This window comes from Microtus oregoni, unplaced genomic scaffold (assembly GCF_018167655.1).
Source record: "Microtus oregoni isolate MIOR12 unplaced genomic scaffold, Mior012 000067F_ref0000223, whole genome shotgun sequence".
Taxonomy (NCBI): domain Eukaryota; kingdom Metazoa; phylum Chordata; class Mammalia; order Rodentia; family Cricetidae; genus Microtus; species Microtus oregoni.
The window spans coordinates 2,889,295-2,912,137 of record NW_024543974.1 but is presented as its reverse complement, the minus strand read 5'-3'; the positions used below and the strand labels follow the sequence as shown (position 1 = coordinate 2,912,137).

At 40.5% G+C, this 22,843-nt stretch overlaps 1 protein-coding gene across 1 annotated transcript in view; it reads left to right on the top strand.

Annotated features, from left to right (window-relative positions):
• Positions 1-22,843, top strand: part of LOC121440431 (myotubularin-like) — a 119,429-nt gene that overhangs the window by 81,827 nt on the left and 14,759 nt on the right. The window contains exons 8-11 of the mRNA XM_041641188.1: positions 1,870-2,055; positions 12,536-12,742; positions 15,513-15,605; positions 16,285-16,398. Coding sequence (XP_041497122.1) covers positions 1,870-2,055; positions 12,536-12,742; positions 15,513-15,605; positions 16,285-16,398 — 600 coding nt within the window. The remainder of the gene's footprint in view (positions 1-1,869; positions 2,056-12,535; positions 12,743-15,512; positions 15,606-16,284; positions 16,399-22,843) is intronic.

Here is a 22,843-nt window from a genome sequence, read left to right as displayed (position 1 = left end):
AGGTGGGCGGTCCTTGGACTTCCCACAGGTCAGGGAAACCTGATTGCTCTTCGGGCTGATGAGGGAGGGGGACTTGATTGGGGGAGGGGGAGGGAAATGGGAGGCCGTGGCGGGGAGGAGGCAGAAATCTTTAATAAATAAATAAATAAAAACAAAAAAAAGCAATCAGCCATACAGTTGTGGCACAAGCCTTTAATTCTAGCACTCGTGAAGCAGAAGCAGGCAAACCTCTGAATTTGAGACCAGCCTGATCTACAGAGTGAATTCCAAGATAGCCAGGGCTGCCTGTGGTGGCGCACACTTTTAATCCCAGCACCCGGGAGGCAGAGGCAGGCGGATTTCTGTGAGTTCAAGGCCAGCCTGGTCTACAAGAGCTAGTTCCAGGACAGAAACCAAAAAATGCTACGGAGAAACCCTGTCTTGAAAAATCCAAAAAAAAAAAAAAAATCAACAACAAAGGGATCCCATTAACTTCTTGCTGATGATATGTAAATGAAGCTTAAAAGAAGCATTCATGCCTGAATATGCTTTCTCCTCTAGAGTGTTAGGAAACTGAGGCCTCGGTTCTGACACATAGGTTTTTAGGTGTGAAGTTCAGGTGATATCCTTCCTTTTTCTGTGAGATTTCCCCTAACACAGTAAACCTGAGGCATGGGGCCCAGCTTGCTTTGCTTTTCCAGCTCTAGCTACTGGCTTATCTTCCTAACATTGATATGCAGAAAAAGAGGGCTATTGTGGGGATGACACATTTGCCTGCCCCTTTCCTCTCCAGTCCGCCTGTTTCCCTGTGCTCCTCCTACAGGCAGTCTAAAGTTAGTACCTCTTAAAAATCTCAGATCTCTTTCAGGTTTTCTTAAAGGGCCCAAATTTACCTATCCCGTGACATTTCAAAATCCTTTAAGGAAAGTACAGCCACATTCCTAAACAAATTTATAATGTCTCTTTTCATTATTGTGGAAATGGATATTTTTTCACATTGTTGTGGTGATTAACTGAAGTTCACCCTGGCAAGTGGACTTCACTTAGTACAAATGAACTCAGTATTTCATAGTAGAACAATTGCTTAGCATATACAAGGCATTGAGTTTAGTATGTAGTGCCACAAAGATAACAGCAATGCTTCAAATGGTAGGTGGTAGCCATCTTGTCCCTCTTAGACTCTTGTGGGCCCACTATGTGTAGCTTGATGTTTGTATAGTGGAAATATATTTGGGATACAATGAAAATGGTTTCTATGTTGAAATGAAAGCAGTCTTAAATTCTGTTTATTACTTGCATGTCTTTGGAATAAGTAAACCTCTTAGTTTCTACTTTCCGGAGTGCAAATTGTGCATACTAACATCTATCTTGTAGCATTCCTATAAGAGGTAAAATTACAAAACACAGCAACATAGAGCCTCATCAAAAGATGACTTCTACAAAAGTTGATTTCCCCTAATACATTTTAGCCTATGAGAATGCTTACAATGTTGGAGTGCCTGCTACTGCATTAGTATGGCTGGCTACTCCTTCCCCCAAACAATACAATGATATCAACAAAATTGATGGAGGAAGACTTTTCACAACCTGTTCTTGCTTTTCCAGATCTAGAAGAACCAATGGTTACAGAATATTTTAAAGGGAATACTGTTTGATGAATTCAGTTCCCCCCCCCTTAAGAAATTGCCAGCATTCCATATTTTTCTCTAACTTAAAGTATGACACAGGTTATTGAGACTTTGTACTGCAGAAGAAGTCAAAAATCACATTAACTATTTAAATTAGAGGGGTTTGAATTAAAATTTTGAAAGTAAATAATTTATGAGACATTTTGGCTAAGGTACTAATAAAATAGAAAGCCTAACTGATTATAAACTTATTGTTTCTTAGGCAACAGGAGGAGGATATGAAAGTGATGATGCATATCAAAACGCCGAACTTTCTTTCTTAGACATTCATAATATTCACGTTATGCGTGAATCTTTAAAAAAAGTGAAAGACATTGTTTATCCCAACATTGAAGAATCTCATTGGTTGTCCAGTTTGGAGTCTACTCATTGGTTAGAACATATCATGGCAAGTATACTTTAAAAAATATTTGCAGCTATAAAAGAGTACTTATTTTGAAAAAAATGAATTTTTTCCTCAAATACTCAAAAATTATATGTGGAAAAAGAAACTGCAGTAGAAGATTCTTGATTTTTTTTTTGTAATTTGCTTGCCTGAATTGAAGATTTCACATTGTTCTCTCTTATGTTTAGAGTCTATAGAGCTTTCTCTTCTAATCTTGTCAGTAGTAAATAGTCTCATTTAGGTTTATTTACAAATAGCCCATTTACTATCCTACTTTTATTAGGTATATCATTCATCTGTAGAGGGAGCTGCGGGCTGCATTCCTGCCACCCAGCTCCCAGCCGCCTGGCTAGCTTATGCCCCAAAATAACAACACACAAACTGTATTCATATAAACACTGCTTGGCCCATTTCTATTAATGTGTGTGGCACCCCAAGGTGCAATTATGGGGAAGATTATAGCCTATTTTCATCCTGGGTCGGAACTTTATCACGTCTGCCTCAGAGAGCAGAGCTATGGCATCTGTCTGAGGCGTATTACCTCACATCCTCTTCCTCCCAGCATTCTGTTCTGTTTACTTCACCCACCTATGTTCTAACCTATGAGGCCAAGCAGTTTCTTTATTAACTAACCAATGACCTTCCCACATCATTTCCCCTTTTTCTGTTTAAACAAAAAGGAAAGGCTTTCACTTTGACATAACAAAATTACATGTAACAAAACAGTTATCAAGCAAGAATTACAGTTACAATATTTACATCTATTTTATCTTTTATCATAACAAAGGAAAACAACTATAACTATCTATTCTTCAACTCCATCAAAGACTCCAGAAGGATATAATATTACCTAAGTAAATGAGAAGTAAGCAATTTACAAAACTCTAGAAATCACAGAGACATCTCACTGCCTGGACAGCCGCCCAAAGTTCCTCTGTACCGTTGGGGCATCCATCTTCGGCCTACAGGCCCATAGTTTACAGCAGACATTTCAATGAAGCAGGAAATTTCAAAGGCAGTTCAGTCACTATCTGCTGTGTCCTGCAGAATGTCTCGCAGACTCTTTCATGAATCAGGAACCTCGAAAGATCATCTCACCTTTAGGTAAGTTCAGTAGTCTTCTCTCTGCGGACTCTCTGTGTCCAGTTTATGCAACAGTCTAGGCAAGAGCAGTTTCTTGCCCAAATGGCTATCAAACTCCATAAGGTGCCTCTTCGATGCCCATCTTCTTCTTGAAGTAGATTGGTGCTGCCAGGAGCAGACGTGTCTCATTGTAATTAAAAACCCTAAGTTATTAAAACATTAAATGTCCTATTCTGTAGTCTTTGAAAGATATGAAGAATGTCTATCTAAAATATATCTATGTACATCTAGAAAATCTAACTAACATAACTACAAGCTTGACTATTATTAATGATTATCCACTAACAACCTATATGCATTACATTTTTACATGAGCTACACCATCACAATACCTTAATCAATATCAGAAATATATATACATATAGCAAGATTGACCTTAAATTTATATCACTAAAGCCAAATCCATACCAATGCAAATTATTCATATCTCTATCATACCCCTTTAAATGTAAAAACATTTATAAACAATATTTGGGAATATGGACTCAGTTATTTCTCTCCAAACTGCTTCCTGCTGAATGGGGGCCCTGTTAATTAGGTCTTTCATGGTATAACCTGTGTGCTAGATTCATTTCAGTCAGCAGTTGAGTGAAGTGATTTTTTGAGGGTGTTCACAGCAACCCTTCAGGAGGGCATGGTCCATCATACCATATTGGGATAGAAGCAATCCACAGGGTCTCATCCTCTGTGAAAACAAAAGAAGAAACTCTTTTCCAAAGTATCATATCCTTAGATCCAAATTCTGAAGTCAAGGTATTTTCAAAATATCTATCTTGGATTAGTTCAGCAGCATTTATAAACAAGTATCTTTTAGCAGCTGTTGCTCTTTCCTCAGCATTCAAACAATTCAAAGAGAGCATAATAGCATACAGTATCAATATTCTCTGTGTATTTTCCATCTTTGTACAGCTTTATTTTAACCTCTATTTCATTTATTTTTACTTTTAACTTTTTGCTTTTTGAGACAGGTTCTCTGTATACCTTTGTCCTGGAATAACTCTGTAGACCAGGCTGTCCTTGAACTCTCAGAGATCCATATGTCTCTGCCTCCCAGGCATTAGGATTAAAGGTGTGTGCTACCACACCTTGAAGTCACAGAGGTCAATCTCCCTCTGCCTCCCAAGTGTTGGGATTAAAGGTTTATACTACCACACCCAACTACTCTCTTTCTTCCTTTTCTTTTTGTTTTTTACTTTAAGAACTTTAACTTTTAGCCTGCATATATTTTTAGCACACTGTAAACCATTTAGAGATTTTCTTTGCTTTTGAATCTCCCTTTACTGTATCTTTCTCTTTTTTCTGACCACACGAGCCTTTAAATTACTGAACAATATAGGTAGGATTAAAGCCGTGGCTTTGCCGGCTAGATCCAGCTCATTCCTTAGCTTTCCAGCCTTGTGGCTGAGGTACGGGTCAGAGCCGTGTTCATTGCCACAACTCTACAGAGTTTCAAGGTCCCTGCCAGCAAGCAAGCTGCAACAGTGTGTCCACAGACAACACTCAAGTCCTCTCTCTGTATTGGGCCCTCCTGCCGCAAACAGTTAGAGTTTGCCCTGGCAGGACGGCCCAGAAAGCCGGCATTTTTAAATGGCGCAGCTTTTTTCCTGCTACAGCTGAAAACCAAAAAGCATGCATTCAGCTTTTCATCAACACCGTTTAAGTATTTCGTGGCAGAACCTCTTAAGAGCTGCAGGGTTTTGCAGCTAAAGCTGTGTCAGGAAGCCTCTCTTAGATGAGAGTGCTTGCTTGCCTCTAGCAAGCAGAGCCCACCCGAGAAATTGTTGCTACCAAGAAAACATGCTTTACTCTATTCTTTCCCAAGCTTTCTCAGGCTTTTTGTGGACTGATTTAACCACGTTGGGCACCATTCTGTAGAGGGAGCTGTGGGCTGCATTCCTGCTACCCAGCTCCCGGCCGCCTGGCTAGCTTATGCCCCAAAATAACAACACACAAACTGTATTCATATAAACACTGCTTGGCCCATTTCTATTAATGTGTGTAGCGCCCCAAGGTGTGCTTACCGGGAAGATTCTAGCCTACGTCCATCCTGGGTCGGAGCTTCATCACGTCTGCCTCAAAGAGCAGAGCTATGGCGTCTGTCTGAGGCGTCTTACCTCACTTTCCCAGCTCCCTCTACACTCATCTACCAAGACAGAGGTGCCTTTTGTTGTTGTTGTTTTCATTTTAACAATTTATTAATAACTTATTGTTTTGGGGGGGGTGGTTTTCAAGACAAAGTTTCTCTGTGTAGCTTTGGCTATCCTGAACTCACTCTGTAGACCAGAGTTTTTTTGCTGGCCTCAAAATCACAGAGATCCACCTGCATCTGCCTCCTGAGTGCTGAAGTGCGCCCAGCTAATGATTAATTTTAAAGAATAGGTTTTGCATTTTGATTACATTAAATTGTTTGTCCTGATAGAAGCATAAAAACTCTCTTTTCAAAGCACAAGTATGTAGACATCATTTCCTGGCCACTCAGGCCCAAATAATCACACAGAAACTATATTAGTTACAACACTGTTTGGCCAATGACTCTCACGTATTCCTACCTAGCTCTTACATCTTAAATTAACCCATTTTTTATCAATCTATGTATCACCACTAGGCTGTAGCCTTCTAGTAAGATTCTGGCGTGCCCTTCTTTTTCATCAGCTACATGGCTTCTCCTTGACTCTTCTCTCTCTCTCTCTCTCTCTCTCTCTCTCTCACCTGGCTTTGTTCCACTAAGCCATTGGCCCAAACAGCTCTATTCATTAAGCAGTGGTGATAAAACATATTGACAGCATACTAAGGAGAATCCCACATCATCTCCCCTTTTCTATCTAGTTAAAAAGGAAGGTTTTAACTTTAACATAGTAAAATTACATATGGCAAAACAGTTACCAAGAAAAAATTACAGTAATAATATTTAGTCCATTTGCATTTGGCAAATTAAGGAAAATACTCTATCATTTTGTTTTGTGAGTTTAAAGTTTTATATCTAATTACCTTCTATCATAACTAAGGAAAACTTTAACTATATGTAGCAATTAACTCTGTCAAAGACCACAGAAGGATATACTATTACCTAAGTTAACAGGAAGTTCATTGTAAGTAACTTCCAAAACTCCAGAAAGGACAGAGACATCTTGCTGCCTGGACAGTTGTAGTGAGGAGCTGCGGGCTGCATCCCGCAGCCCAGCTCCCAGCCACTTGGCTAGCTTATACCCTGAAATAACAACACACAAATTGTATTCATTTAAACACTGCGTGGCCCATTATTTCTAGCCTCTTACTGGCTAACTCTCACATCTTGATTAACCCATTTTTAATAATCTGTGTTGCACCACAAGACTGTGGCTTACCAGCAAGATTCTAACCTACGTCCGTCTTGGGCTGGAGAATCATGGCGTTTGCCTGACTCTGCTTCTTTCTCCCAGCATTCTGTTCTGTCTTCCCTGCCTACCTATGTTCTGACCTATCGGGCCAAGCAGTTTTCTTTATTAATTAACCAATGAAAGCAACAGATAGATAGAAGACCCTCCTACATCAGACAATCACTCAAAGTTCTGTAACATTGGGGCACCCATCTTTAGCCTACAGGCCCATAAGTATCCAGCAGACTTTTCAGTGAAGCAGGAAATTTGAAGATCTGTTCTGCTTATGCTGGTAGTTTTTCAGTCACGGTTTTTTTTTTTATGTCCTGCAGAATGTCTGGCAGACTCTTTCATGAAGCAGGAAGGACCATCCCATCTTTTGGAAAGTTTAGCAGTCACTTTTCTGTGTGTCCTTCATATCCAGTTCATACAGCATTACCATCAAATAGTCCAGGAAAGAGCAGTTCCTTACCCAAATGGCTAGTCTTACCACAATGACAGCAAACTCCATAAGGAGTTTCTTTAGTGTCCATCATCCTCTTAAGTAATTGGTGCTGCCAGAAGTAGACATGTCTCATTGTCAAGAAAAGCCTAAGTTCTCAAAACATTTTAAATGCCATATTCTGTACGTCTTTGAAATATTAGAAGAATGTCTATCCATCTGAAATATATCTCTGTACATCTAGAAAACCTATCATGATTATAAGTTTGGCTGTTATAAATGACTACCTATTAATCTGCAATTTTTAATTATACATTACATTTTTAAATGAGTTTTAAATTAACCAATGGTAATAAAGCATATTTATAGCATCACAAGTATTAGGAACTATGTTAGTGGACTATTACTTTTGGAAACCATGTAGTTTTATAAACATGCCAACCAAAAGCATATTTTAATCAGGTGAATTATTAAGATATATTGTTCTCTAGTGAAATTATGCTTTCCAACTTGACAAAAATTGTATTTTTTATTTTTCCTGTCTAATTTTCATTTTTCTCAATATATCATTGCCATAAAATGAATTATAAAACAATTAATTGTGGTCTCTAACTATATTGTAGTATCCTAAATGGGACTCTAGAAACAATAGGGCCATTAGGTTAAAAACTAAGGAAATGTAGGGCAGGAGAGATGGTTAAGTGAATAAGAGCATAGACTACCCTTCCAGAGGACCTGAGTTTGATTCCCATCACCTATGATGGCTCACAATTCTTTATAAATCCAGTTGCAGGGGAATCTGATGTCCTCTTCTGACCTCTGCATGTGCAGGTAAACACATTATACAAAGATATACAGGCAAGCAAAATACCCATACATATAAAGTAAATAAATATTTTTTTAAAAAAATCCTAAGGAAATGTGAATAAAGAATGGACTTTTAAAGCAGTAAACTTAAATTTCTTAGTAAGTAATATTGTATCAATATAGGTTTCTTATTTGTGGAAAATATCCCTTGAAATGATGCTAAGAAGGGAAAGTGGGTTAGGTATCTTGGAACCTTCTGCAGTACCTTCACAGCTTTACTTTGTTGCTGAAATTTAAAATATATTTTTAAATAGCACAGTTTTAATGCAGATCATTATGGTAGAAGCTGTGAAAGAAAAAAGAGCCCTTAAGAAGATGGCTAGATGGTCAAAGAAGTTAAGTATAAAAGGAAACATCGTATTCTAAGATACTGTGTTTTCAGTTCAGAGTAGGCCTTTATAGCAAAGCCAGCTGAAAAAGCAGGCTTGCCCTAGTCCTTCCAGAAAGCAGAGTGATGGGGGAATCTATTTTAAAGAATACAGCTGAGGTGAGCACTCAGAAACTGCTGTAGGTGAGTCCAAGTTGACAAGAATGGCTTAATGTTTTAATTTATTTGCAAGGGATTTTTTTTAAAAAGTTTCTAAAACTAAGAAATAGTTTTAAGTGAGAATGGTCTAGCAAAGGATCTGGGAGAAGCCAGGCAGGCAGGGCCTTGACTATCAAATACTGGGAAGAATTCTCAGGGTTTGGGTAACAGTTTGGCAATGCAGCGAACTGTTCTAGGGGTTGATTATGTAATTGATACAAGATAAAAGAATGTGAAGTTAGAAAAAGAAGATTCAAAATAGTAGTGTCAATGCAGGGATGCAAAGGCTACTAAAAGACAAGATACAAGTTGCTTCTTATGCAGAGCCTGTGGTATGTTGTGGTTAAGTAGATGTAAGAGCTTCAGAATTGAAGACAGCCACAAGGACGGTACACCTACCTGCCTGAGAAAAATCATGCTTCCATTTTCAGTTGAAGGGCAGTCCTGACAAGGCTTAAGAGAAACGCCATGCTTTGGAGGTAGTGGCATGCCATCCTCTGGTGCAGTGTGTCAAGCAGGTTCTCTTGTAAAGTGGAACTCAAGATAGAGACTTGGAACTGACATGTGAGTTTGGGAGACAGTGGTTAGGCTGAGCCCCTTATCAAGTATGCTGAGAGGTGCTTCATATCAGGGGAAGATCAGACTTGGAATGGAGCCCCAGTCAGGTTTGGAATCGGCAGAGAAGAAAAGTAAGATTCAGTGAAGTCATTTCCAAAGAGAGATATCAAGAGCTCCAAAGATGTTAGAATGTCTAGAAAAAAGCACAAGAGGGTATACATCTATGGGTGGCTGGCAATGTCATGGGGGTGAGAGTTGGAAATTACAGTGATGATATAAATTATTTTTGCAGCTCTAGATAAGGACTGGAAAGGAAAGACATATCAGTGACTAGAGTACTTGACACACAAGTGTGAGGACTGGAATTTTGATCCTCAGAACCCATATAAATGCCAAAGTGGGTGTGGCAACCTACCTGCCTGTAACTCTAGTTCTCTGAAAGGTGAAAAAGGAACTCTTCAAAACAGGCTGGCTAGCCAGACTAGCCATATTGATGAGCTCTGGGATAGATTGAAAGCCCCTGCCTCAGTGAATAAAAAAAGAATAATTGGGGGAGGCCCAATGTCAACCTTTTGACCTACACAAACACCTGAACACACACACACACACACACACACACACACACGAGGCACACACAGATGCATGTCAGCCAAAAAAAAAAGCTAGATAAAAGAGAAAGGAGTGGAGAGTTGTGTGATTATAAGAAAGGCTTTCAAGTCATAGGATGCTTCAGCCTGCTTTCAGAACACTTGGGTGTTTTATTAAGAAAAAAACCCACAATTCTGAAAGTTTAGTATATTGTAATTTTTATATTAGTGAAAAGCCATTGAAAATAATCTGCCTGTAGAAGAAGAGTTATATCTATATAATGAAATGTTGTACAGTCATGAAGTAAAGCATGTATGGTGGTTGCTAATAGCATTAGGAAATGCTCCAAAGCCCAATTAAAAAATTCAGCAGAATATAGAAGGATGTCTCCCAACTTTTGCTTTCTTCATTCTTTCAGCAAAGTAAAAATATTTTTTTCTCTTTTCTTTCTCTTTTTATTAATAATCAAAATAATTAAAAACAAAAATATAACAACCTTAATGCAGAGTAGCAGTTAAATTAAAGTGCTGCTGGAATTTAAGGATGTACCTATCTAAGGCACACACTTCCTCACTGTGAGGCACATGACTGTGTGTAGGTGTGTGTATAAAAACCATTTCTCTAAAAATATTTTCTTAATTAAAAATTTTTTTAGAGAAATAGGGGAAGGCAGGAGGGAGGAGAAAGAGGGAGGAAGGGCAAGAGGGAGAGAAAATGAATGGATGCATGCAGACATGTATTAGAGACCTTAAGAAGGTGGGGAAAAGTGTTGTAATAGGAGCGGCAGGGCTGCGTCCCCGGCACCCGGCCGCCCCCAGGGCTAGCTTTACCCAAAATAATTACACGGAGACTGTATTCTTTTAAACACCGCTTGGCCCATTTCAATCTAGCCTCTTCTAGGCTAGCTCTCGCACCTGGACTAGCCCATTTCTAATAATCTGCTGTAGCCCACGAGCTGGCTTACCAGGAATGATCTTAACCTGTGTCTGCCTGGAGTGGGAGAATCATGGCGACTCTCTGACTCAGCTTCTTTCTCCCAGCCTTCTGTTCTGTTTACTCCACCCACCTAAGGGTGGGCCTATCAAATGGGCCTAGCAGTTTCTTTATTGCTTAACCAATGAAATCAACAGATTGATATATGACATTCCCACATCAGAAAAGCTCCTATCCTACAGCAGAAAGAAAAAAGAAAGGCTGGTTGAAAGTCCAAATGGTTCATTGTCTTGGGTGTCTGGGGAAGTCATGAAGCAAGGCTGTATGGGAAAGATGATGTATAGAAGTTAGGACGATATGGAATGTAGAAAATACGGAAGATCACTATCAGACTATCATTTTGTTCCTAATGAGAGGGATTCAAAACTAGTGACAGAAATTATCTCTGTTCCTCACATGAGCAGTGTAGCAGTGAGAAGCCTGAGGAGCCCATGTAGGCACGTGTAAGAGCATCCACCCCAGAGTTTCTCACACAGCAGATACAACCTAGCAGGTTAGGGCAGTAGAGCAGGTGCTACTGAACTTAGTCTTGCAGATTAGGTGTGACACTTGGGCTGTATTTTCTCTCTGAGGGCTGAGGAAAATCTATTCTTGTATCTTCTCAGCTTCTCATGACCACTTAATAAATTCCTTGGTACCAGCCAGAACTACTGGCCAGACCCTGCAGCTTTCACTCTCACACAAGAGTGCCCAATTATTTGTTCTCGGTGGTTTCGTTTTGAAAACCAGATTTTGTTTTATTAGATAATTGCAGTTACTCCAAGTCAGAGTGATTTTGGGATTTCATAATTAGAAAACATCTAGAATTTTCTAAAATAATTTTCTTTTTATTGTAAGTGAGAAGCACATCTTGGGGGAGAGCTGCCCTCTACAGTGTGCTGGAACCCCAACTTCATTAAGTTGCGCTCCAGTAATCTAAAATGTTAGCCCTGCTTCTCAGCAGTACTTTCTGCAGAAGTACCTCAAGTTAAAACTGCAAACAGGATTGCAGGGAGTCATTTCAGGGACACTCACTTCTGCACTGGTGCTTTTGAGAATCTGCCATCCTTTGGTCCCCTAACTTTTTTCTTGTTCGCTTTTCTCTCATGAGTTCATATAAAAATACTAAGCTTTTATCTTTTCTGTTTGTCAGATGGTTCACATGAGCGAGCTTGTCCTTAAATACATTTCAGTGAATTTTTTCACAGTCTTTGAATTAGTTAAAGTGACCATAGTACATTCTAAGCATGGTGTTAGAATTTGAGGTGCTCCATGGTATAAACCTTAGAAAATCAGCTCAAGGGTCAACAAGATGGCTCAGCAGCTAAAATGCATGCCATTCAAGCCTGGCGACCAGAGTCAGTCCCCAAAATACATATACAGGTGGAAGGAGATAACAGACTCTACATAGTTGTCCTGCATGAATGAAGTCATATAGAAATATGCACAGGATAGTATGTTTTTAAAATCAGCTCAGAGTTAAGCACTTGGGAAGATACAAGCCTCAAACAATACTGGAAGGAATGTGGGGTTGTATAGCTATTTTCCTTAAAATTTGTTTCTTTAAATAGGCATATTTTTTTACCTTGAGCATACATGTGCCATATGGCCCTGTGATTTCACTTATAGATGTTTATGTAAGAAGAAAGAAAATGGTATGTCCATGTCCAATCAAAAACTGAGAATGCAAAAGTCCACAATAGCATGGTTTGTAGTATACAGATTCTAGAAACTACCAGATTTCTTTCAGCTGAAGAATGGACAATTAGCTATTCATACTATAGAATATCACTTGTTCATGCAAAGGACTGGAGCACTGAAAAGAATCTCAGAGCATCCGAATGTGATCTCTACACACAGTGCAGAGAGCTCCCCAGGATCCTGTAGTTCCTGATGTTCTGGTTTGTGATGCTTATTAACCTTTGAAATCAGGACTTGGGCTAGAGTGAAGATGGGTAGTGCTTTGACATTGGACCAGTACCAGTGCTCCCTGCTGCCCTCTGCTACTGACTTGCATAGTTTTCTCTGCAGCTTGTTCTAACAGGAGCCATTCAAGTTGCAGACAAAGTTTCTTCAGGGAAGAGCTCAGTGCTTGTGCACTGCAGTGACGGATGGGACAGGACTGCTCAGTTGACATCCCTGGCCATGCTGATGCTGGACAGTTTCTACAGGACTATTGAAGGCTTTGAAATATTGGTACAGAAAGAGTGGATAAGTTTTGGACATAAATTTGCATCTGTAAGTAAACACTAAAGCTGTCCTTTTAAATCAGCTGGGATTTTAAGAACTGTTTTTGTACTGTTTCTTAAGGTCTGACATGAAAGTCTGAGGAGTGGCCTAGCAAGGTGGCATTTATCTTTAATCGCAGCATTGAGGAGGTTAGAAGATCTCAGTGAGTTCAAGGCCATCCAGGTCTATATAGCAAGTTCCAAGAGAGCCAGGGTTACATTTGCCTTCTCTCGAAAAAAATCTGAGGAATAAAATTGAAAACTACTTGACAGTTTGAAAGCTATGACACCTTGGGCTAATGGAAGACGTTTTAGGGTTGATCCATCATTGCTATTTCTAGTTAGAACAAAAGTAATGTAATGAAGTCTACAAAGAAATGTATAAACTGAAACTTGGGAAGCTTAAACGGATAGGAAGGTTGTTGTAAGTGCCTGCCAAGGCTACCCAGTGAGTGCCAGGCGAGAATACCCATTTATTTCCATGCCTAGGCTTCCCCGTGAGTTCCTGCCTAGGCTACTTAGTAAGTACTAGGAATAAGCTACTAAGTGATTTCTAGGCCTCAGCTACCCAACGAATTTCAGCCATGGCTATTCATCGAGTTCCAGGTCTAGGCTGCTCAGTTATTTCTAGCCAAGGTTACCCAATGAATTCCAGGCCTAGGCTACTAAGTGAGTTGCAGGTCTGGGCTACCCAATGAGTTCTAGCCATGGCTATCCAGTGAGTTCCAGGCCTATGTTATCAAGTGAGTTCCAATTGAGGCTTCTCAGTGAAAATCCTTGTCCAGACTACCCAGTGTGTTCCAGCGGAGGGTACCCAGTGATTTCCCGCCAAGGCTATCCAGTGTGTTCCATGCCTTGGCTGCCCAGTGAGATCTCTCCAGGTTTCCCCAGTGAGTTCCATTCAGTGCTACCCAGTGAGCTACAGCCAATGCTCCCCACTGAGTTCTAAACCTAGGCTACATAGTGAGTTCCAGCCAAGGCTACCCAGTGAGTTCTAGCCAGGGCTACACAGTGTGTTCCAGGCCAAGGCTGCCCAGTGAGTTTCAGCCAATACTACCCGGTGATTTCTAGGCCTAGACCACCCAGTGAGTCTCAGCCTAGGCTAAGTTACCCAATGAATTCCAGGCAAAGTTACACAGTGAGTTCCAAGCCTGTGTTACCCAATATGTTTCAGCCAAGTTTACCCTGTGAGTTTCAAGCCTAGGTTACCCAGTGTGTTCCAGGCAGGTGTAGGCTATAAAGCAAGAATTGTCTCAGAAAAGAAAAACTAAAGAAATGTTTAAATTAAAATTTCATAAAAGAAGGAAGCTAGGATGACAATTGTCTCTGGACTAATGGCAGCTTTTTACTTGAGGCTTTTTGTTATTCTCTGATGCACATTTTTAATCAAGGAAACCCATTGCAATTCATATTCTTAGGTCTCATTTCCAGGTACCCTTTGAATGAGCATCTTTTTAGAAGATTTATTTGTTTTCGTCAGGGGAGGTGTTTGGTCTGCATGATTGTTTGTGCACCACATAGATGCAGTGTTCTTGAAAGCCAGAAGAGGGCAGCAGATTCCGGAGTACTGGGGTTAAACTGGTTGTTAGCCCCGCTGAGTGCTAGGAAGTGAGCCTGAGTGGTCTGCAAGAGCAACCAGTGCTCCTAACTGCTGAACCATCTCGCCTTGACCCAGCTCCATGCTGCTTCTGAGAGGGTACATATGTAATACTAATAGAAATGCTATTTTATCTGTTCTGTCCTTCATTCAAAACTCACAAATGGGTTGAGTAACATTTTCAAGTGGAAGTGGTTACTGTTTAATAAAGATGTTGTGATGGGTTTGTTTTGGTTGTAGCAGAGGAAGGCATTTTAATTATAATAACTGAATTTGAGGCATGATTTCCAACCTTGGATTGTCCAGGCTTCTAGAACATCCAGTCACCTACACCTGCAGCTGTCTGGGACCTGTACAACATTCCAATCATATGAAATAATTGTAACAGTTCTATAGGTTGATTGTGCTGTGCTAGTGTTCATTGTTTTCTGTGTATTTGCAGTGTGCCAGTATGTGTAAATGCACATGACTGTGTGGGTGTATATACATGCGTGTACACACACTTATGGAAGCCAGAGGTCAGCCTCAGGTGTCACTCCTCAGGAGTTAGCCTTCTTTTTTATTAAGTAGGGTCTATCTCAGGGACATAGAACTTTTTGATTGAGCTAGGTTGACTGACCAGTGAGCCCCAAGGATCCTCCTGTCTCTACTGTCCAGCTCCTGTGTTGCCATACCAGTTGCTTTGGTTGGTTGGTTGGTTGGTCAGTCGATTGGTTGATTTTGCCATGAATAATAGAGATTAAACTCAGGTCCTTGTGCTTGCACAACTAGCACTTAATTGACTAAATTCCTCCTCCAGCCCCTCACTGAATTGTCATTATTCAGATGGTGAAATGGCTCAGGTGCTTCCCATCAGGCCTAATGACATGAGTTCAGTCCTAGGGACTCACTTTCTAGAAGGACAGAGTGAACCCTTGAAAGTTGATCTCTGACTTCCATGCACGTGTAGAAGTTGTGCACATACATACACCAAACACACAAGTAAATGTAATCTTTAAAATTGCCATTATTATGAAATCATCTGTTGTTTCTCTGTATTTCCATGGCAACACACAAAGTTTACTGTCTGACGAGCTTGGCATTTAGAAGTCAGGTTGCTGAGTTGCATTGTGGCATTTTGTAAGTTATATACTTTCTCTGTTTTGTACCTGTGAATTAAATCATCTTCATCAATTCATTCCAGAGAATAGGTCATGGTGATAAAAATCATGCTGATGCTGACCGATCTCCTATTTTCCTCCAGTTTATTGACTGTGTGTGGCAGATGTCAAAACAGGTAAGAATATGTGGAATGAATATACTCTTAATGTTTAAATATTGTATTATAACATCTGAAGTTTGCCTACAAAATAATGCAGGGCAGAAATAAAAATGAAACAGGCCTGGCTATGAACGAATCGTGATTGAATCCCAGCAATGGAGACATAGGAATACATTTTTTTAATTACTACCACTATGTATGTTTGTAATACTCCACATAAAATTTATAAAAGTAAATTTTCACTGGATTACCTATTCTAATGGAAGGTCAGCAGGACTGACAGTGCCCTGGCATTTCTGTGCCTGCTAACCTGTAATACTTTATACACTGTACTTTTGGCCATTTTTTCCTTTTTCTTCCTTGAATTGATACATATTAAAGTGTGTTACTCTTATATGAAGTGCAAGAGAAAAAAAAAGAAAAATCCTCTGCTATGTGTGCAAATGGCAGTCTCTGCTGGCCTTCCCAGAGTTCTGCAGTGTGGCAGCATTTAGTCACTCTTCCTACCCATCTGTGCTTCTTCTCTTCCCATAATGTATATATGTATTTGTGTGTTTCTTTTAATTCAAAGTGAACAATATTACACCATAAATTCTTACTTTGATACTCTGGTTTGGTAGAAACAATGCATTTTTTCTTCCTTGAAAGAACAGACTATTTTTCACGTTCTGCTTGTTTGTTTGTTCTTATCTAGTTCCCCACAGCTTTTGAGTTCAATGAACGCTTTTTGATTACAATCTTGGATCATCTGTATAGCTGTCGATTTGGTACTTTCTTATTTAACTGTGAATCAGCTCGAGAAAAACAGGTAAGCAAAACACTAATGGTTTTTGTGAAGGCTTTACAAAGTGACTCTAGGAAGAATATGAAAGACTGGTGCTTCCCTGAGGAGTAGGGGTGATTTTAAGGTATACAAGTTTCCCCTGTGGGGCTGCAGCGAAAGTAATGTAAAAGGAAATTTAAAATTTATTCTTTGAGAATTTCAGGTAACATATTTTGATACTATTCTTTCCAGTCCTCCAGATTCTTCCAGTTCTTACACCCTCCCTTACCCATCTCACTTGATAGTCTTTCTCTCTTCAAAATGAAGGAGGGAAGGATGGGGGGAGGGAGAGAGGAAAAAAAAATGGATACTAAAAACATGGGACCCTGGGTCACAGTCCATTGATGAAAACTGATGTTTCCCTTTCCCAACAGCTATCATTTTAAAATACCTTCTTGGTGAGGGGTGGCAATTTGTGTGCACTTCTTTCTGGGCTTTTGTCTGACTTGAAGTTGTGCAGTTGTCCATGGCGTCCCAGTCTCTTGGAGTTCATATGTATCTGGAACTTGCTGTTTCACGGAAGTCATTCACCAACACTGCTCCTTATAGACATTCCACATCCTCTTCTGCATAGACTCCTGAGCTTGGAATGGGGGATTTGATAAAAACATCCGATTTGGGGCCAAATACTCCAAAATCTCTCCCTTTATATACTTTGTGCAGTTATGAGTCTCTGTGTTAATTACCGTCTACAGCAAGAAGCAGCTTCTCTGGTATGAGCTGAGTGCTCACTGATCTTTAGATTTAGCAATGTGTCATAAGACATCATGTTATTGTTATATTTATTTAGGAGACTAAGAGTAGTAGGTTTTTCCCTGGGCCCCTGACCTATGTATGCTTAGGTTCTTGGCCTCATTAAAAATTACAGTTATGGGTTACAACTCTTGGAGTGGATCTTAAGTCCAGTTAAAAAGTGGAAGGAGGGGCTGGAGAGATGGCTCAGAGGTTAAGAGCATTGCCTGCTCTTTCAAAGGTCCTGAGTTTAATTCCCAGCAACCACATGGTGGCTCACAACCTTCTGTAATGACGTCTGGTGCCCTCTTCTGACCTGCAGGCATACACACAGACAGACTATTGTATACATAATAAATAAATAAATATTTTTTTTAAAAAAAACCTCTAAAAAAAGTGGAAGGGCGTGAACCTATAAAAATAGAAAAAGGAGAAAATTACATAAAAAAATAGAAGGAGAAAAGCCAATAGATATGTAACAAATATTGTAGCTTAAGAAAGCGAAATCTGAAAGCGGCAGCAGAGAAGCCACTCTGTATTGCAGAAGACCTAGCTGGGCCCAGGGCTGAACCCTGCCAGCATATTATCTGGGACAATGTGAGAAGTAACACGAAGAAAACCTGGTTGGAATAAGCTACACCTTTCTCCTCCATCCCTCTGTGGAGGTTAAGGACCCTGGCAGAGGTTCCCTCCGAGGAAAAAGTAGCAATTGTGACTTGCTCCAAGTGTTCTAGAACCAGGTACTTATTCTGTATCTCTCTGGAAGATAAAAAACTCTCATAAACTAGTAAGGGAATGGAAAACAGTGCATCTTAAAAAGGGAAATGTAAACCAGCTGGTGGCGGCATACGCCTTTAATCCTGGAACTAGCTCTTGTAGACCAGGAAGGCCTTGAGCTCACTGAGATCCGCCTCCCTCTGCTTCATGAGTGCTGGGATTAAAGGTTTGTGCCACCACCTCCCGGCTACATCTTTTATTTTTTCATTCATCTGCCCATGTGCATTTAAGGTGATTTCAGATCCGACTCTTGGCTTTTGTGAGTAGTGTTTCTGTAATAGGAATGAATGCACTTATCTCTTCTACATACCAACTTGATTTCTTTGTTCCTTTTTTGTGCTACTTGGGTTTGAATACAAGACCACTAGGTCTATAACCAGACTATTTTAATAATATTTTCCCTTTCTTTAAGAAAAAGTATTTAGTGTAATGTGTGAGTGCAGGCACATGGATGCCATAGCCCGAGTACAGAGCACAGAGAACAACTCTGTGGAGTTGATTCTTTCCTTCAAACTTTACATTGGCTTTAGGGATCTGTGCTGGATAGTTTTATCACAGCTTGACACAAATTAGGGTCATCAGAGAGGCGGGAACCCCATTTGAAAAAAAAAAACACTTCTATGTAGACAAGCCTGTAGGGCATTTTCTTAAATATTGATTAATGTAGGAGGGCCCAGGCCATGGTGGATGGTGCCATCCTTGGGCTGATGGTCCTGGGTTCTATAAGAAAGCAGGCTGAGCAAGCTGTTGAAGGAGGCTGCTTGTTCATCCTGGCTGCCCAGAACTGAAACAATCACACAGAAACTGTATTATTTAAATCACCACTTGGCCCATTAGCTCTAGCTTCTTATTGGCTAATTCTTACATCTTAATTTAACCCATTTCTAGTAATCTGTGTAAACCAGGTGGTGGTGGCACACACCTTTAATCCCAGGCAGATCTCTTTGAGTTTGAGGCCAGCCTGGTCTACAAGAGCTAATTCCCAGTCAGCCTCCAAAGCTACAGAGAAACCCTGTCTCGAAAAACCAGAAAAGAGAAAGAAAGAAAGAAAGAAAGAAAGAAAGAAAGAAGTGTAAATTTAGCATACAACCCCAAAATTTCACTTCTGGGTTGTATTTTTAAAAGAACTGGAGTTGGGGGAGCTAGGCGTGGTAGCTCAAGCCCATAATCCCAGCAGTTGAGAGGTTAACATAGGAGGACCACAAGTTTCAGGCTAGTTGAGTTCCATATTGAGTTCCAAAGTAGGCTGGCCTACATATTAAGACCCTGTCGCCACCCAAAATAAAAATGCAATCACATCAATGTATGGCCTAAAATTAAATTCAGGATATGGGTATAAGGCATATATAAAATATAATTGAATTTTATGTTTTGACTGCATTCTATCTTTAAGATATCTCATTATGCATATGCAAATATTCCAAAATCAGAACAAAATTCATAAAGCCAAAGCATTTCTGGTACCAAGAATTTGTGTTTTTGTTGTTTGATTGCTTACTTGCTTGCTTGGTTGGTTTTGGTTTTTCAAGGCAAGGTTTCTCTGTGTAGCTTTGGAGCCAGTCCTGGAATAAGCATGTAGAGCATTTTCTTAAATATTGATTGATGAGGGAGGGCCCAGCCCATTGTGGGTGGTGCCATCCTTGGGCTGGTGGTCCTAGGTTCTATAAGAAAGCAGGCTGAGCAAGCTATGGAGAGCAAGCGCTAAAGTAAGTAGGGAGTAAGTAAGCAGCACCCCTTCATGGCTTCTGCATCAGCTCCCGCCTCCAGGTTCTTGTCCTGTTTGACTTCCTGTCCTAGCTTCCCTCAGTGATGGACTATGTAAAGTGTAAGCCAGGTAAACACAGCCCATCAAAATACATGCAGACACACACACAGACACCCAAACACACACAAGTTGCTTTGGTCATGCTATTTCATCACAGCAATAGAAACTCTGACTAAGACAGCATTGAACTCAGGTCACCAGGATTTCAAGGTAAGCACTTTTACTCACGCACTAGGTCATCTCTCTACCCCCTATTTAAGAAAAATGAGACAAGGTCTCACCAAGTCACCAGACCAGCCTTGATCTTGTTTTGTAGCCCAGATAGTCTTTTAATTTATGATCCTCCTACTCAGTCTCCATAGTAGCTGGGATCACAGGCCTGCTACACCAGGCCTGGCTTTGATTTCTTTTGGATATACAACCAGTAGTAGCAGGCTTTCTGGATCACAGAGTGGTTCTGTTTTTAATTTCCCGAAGAATCTTCATACTGTCTTCCATGAAGCTTGAGCCAACTTGTGTTTTGAATTGATTTATCTGGTACTTGTCTTCTTATCTCCCAAGTGCATGCCTTTATTGCATCTGCATAGTTATCCTGTTGCAGGTGTTAACTACTGGCATGGTCACAATGTCTTCCTTTCCCCTATTCCTGCCCCACAGACAGACTAATTTTTTTTTCTGCCACACATCTCCAATCTATAACACGGCTCTGATTAGCTCAGCATTTAGCAGTTGGATTCTGATGACTAAGCACCTGCTGTTTGCAGCTGCGCTCTCAGCCTCTGTCCTGTGATTTCATTCGTTTTCCTGCAGGCATTGATTTTCTCTTGCTTTTACAACCGTCTGTTTACTAACTCAACTCCAAACTCTCCTTACTATGTCACATACCCCTGAAGAATCTTAAGCACATCAGATGACCCCAATGTCTCCGTCACAGAACCTTCAATCTACACCAGTTGTTCCTTTACCTTGCTGGAATTGTCACTCTTGGAATACTGTGCAGCCTTACTTTCTTTTCCTGGGTGCATTATTTTGGTCACTTCCACAGGAAGGTGCATTTGGGGAAGTGGGTCATTTTTTTAAATGTGAGTTTGTGTGTGCAGGTGCAAATGCACACATATAATTGCATGCAGGTCAGCCACTAATCTAGGTGTCATCCTAAGAAATGCTCTCCATCTCTTTAAAGACGGGGCCTCTCATTGCCTAGAGCTTACCAGTAGGCTAGAATGGCCAGTTAGATCTCGGCATCCTCCAGTCTCCATATGCACAGTGCTGGATTATTTGTATACCCCATTTGCTTAGGGCTTTATGTGGGTTCTGGGGATTGAACTAAGGCCCTCATGCTTGCAAGGTAAGTTATACTGATGGAGCTAACTCCCCAGCCCACAAAGTAGCTCATTCTTGAAGCTATGTATGTCTGTGAAGATCTTTGTTTTCCTTTCATACATAGGTGGCAGCTGCAGAAAGCTGGCTTGAAGCACTTTCCTTGAAAGTCTTCTATGCAATATTGTCACAGAAGAACCCCAAGTTGCCTTGATTTCTGTTTCTTTGCAAATACAGTATGAGTATCTACCTCATATTTCAAATTTTTGGACCAGGTGGTAGTGGCACACATCTTTAATCCCAGCACTCTGGAGGCAGAGGCAGGCAGAAGATCTCTGTGAGTTTGAGTCCAGCCTGGTCTACAAAGCAAGTTCCAGGACAGGCTCCAAAGCTACACAGAGAAACCCTGCCTTGAAAAACCAAAACCAACCAAGCAAGCAAGTAAGCAATCAAACAACAAAAACACAAATTCTTGGTACCAGAAATGCTTTGGCTTTATGAATTTTGTTCTGATTTTGGAATATTTGCATATGCATAATGAGATATCTTAAAGATAGAATGCAGTCAAAACATAAAATTCAATTATATTTTATATATGCCTTATACCCATATCCTGAATTTAATTTTAGGCCATACATTGATGTGATTGCATTTTTATTTTGGGTGGCGACAGGGTCTTAATATGTAGGCCAGCCTACTTTGGAACTCAATATGGAACTCAACTAGCCTGAAACTTGTGGTCCTCCTATGTTAACCTCTCAACTGCTGGGATTATGGGCTTGAGCTACCACGCCTAGCTCCCCCAACTCCAGTTCTTTTAAAAATACAACCCAGAAGTGAAATTTTGGGGTTGTATGCTAAATTTACACTTCTTTCTTTCTTTCTTTCTTTCTTTCTCTTTTCTGGTTTTTCGAGACAGGGTTTCTCTGTAGCTTTGGAGGCTGACTGGGAATTAGCTCTTGTAGACCAGGCTGGCCTCAAACTCAAAGAGATCTGCCTGGGATTAAAGGTGTGTGCCACCACCACCTGGTTTACACAGATTACTAGAAATGGGTTAAATTAAGATGTAAGAATTAGCCAATAAGAAGCTAGAGCTAATGGGCCAAGTGGTGATTTAAATAATACAGTTTCTGTGTGATTGTTTCAGTTCTGGGCAGCCAGGATGAACAAGCAGCCTCCTTCAACAGCTTGCTCAGCCTGCTTTCTTATAGAACCCAGGACCATCAGCCCAAGGATGGCACCATCCACCATGGCCTGGGCCCTCCTACATCAATCAATATTTAAGAAAATGCCCTACAGTCTTGTTGTAGTGATAGGGGCGGTGCTGCATCACCAGCACCCCAGCTGCCTGGCTAGCTTATGCCCCGAAATAACAACACACAAACTGTATTCATTAAAACACTGCTTGACCCATTTCTATCTAGCCTCTTCTAGGCTATCTCTCACACCTGGACTAGCCCATTTCTAATATTCTATGTAGTACAGCTAGGTGCGCTTACCGGGAAGATTCTAGCCTACGTCCATCCTGGGTCGGAGCTTCATCGCGTGTGTCTGCCCAGAAGCCGGGAGCATGGCGTCTCTTCTGAGGCATCTGCTCCCGAGAGGAGAGCTGTCGAGTCTGAGCTCACTTCCTCTTCCTCCCAGCATTCTGTTCTGTTTTCTCCACCCACCTGTGTTCTAACCTATGAGGGCCAGCCAAGCAGTTTCTTTATTTTTTTAACCAATGACCTTGCTCCATCATTTCCCCTTTTTCTGTTTAAACAAAAACAAAGGAAGGCTTTAACTTTAACATAGCATAATTACATATAACAAAACAGTTATCAAGTAAAAATTACA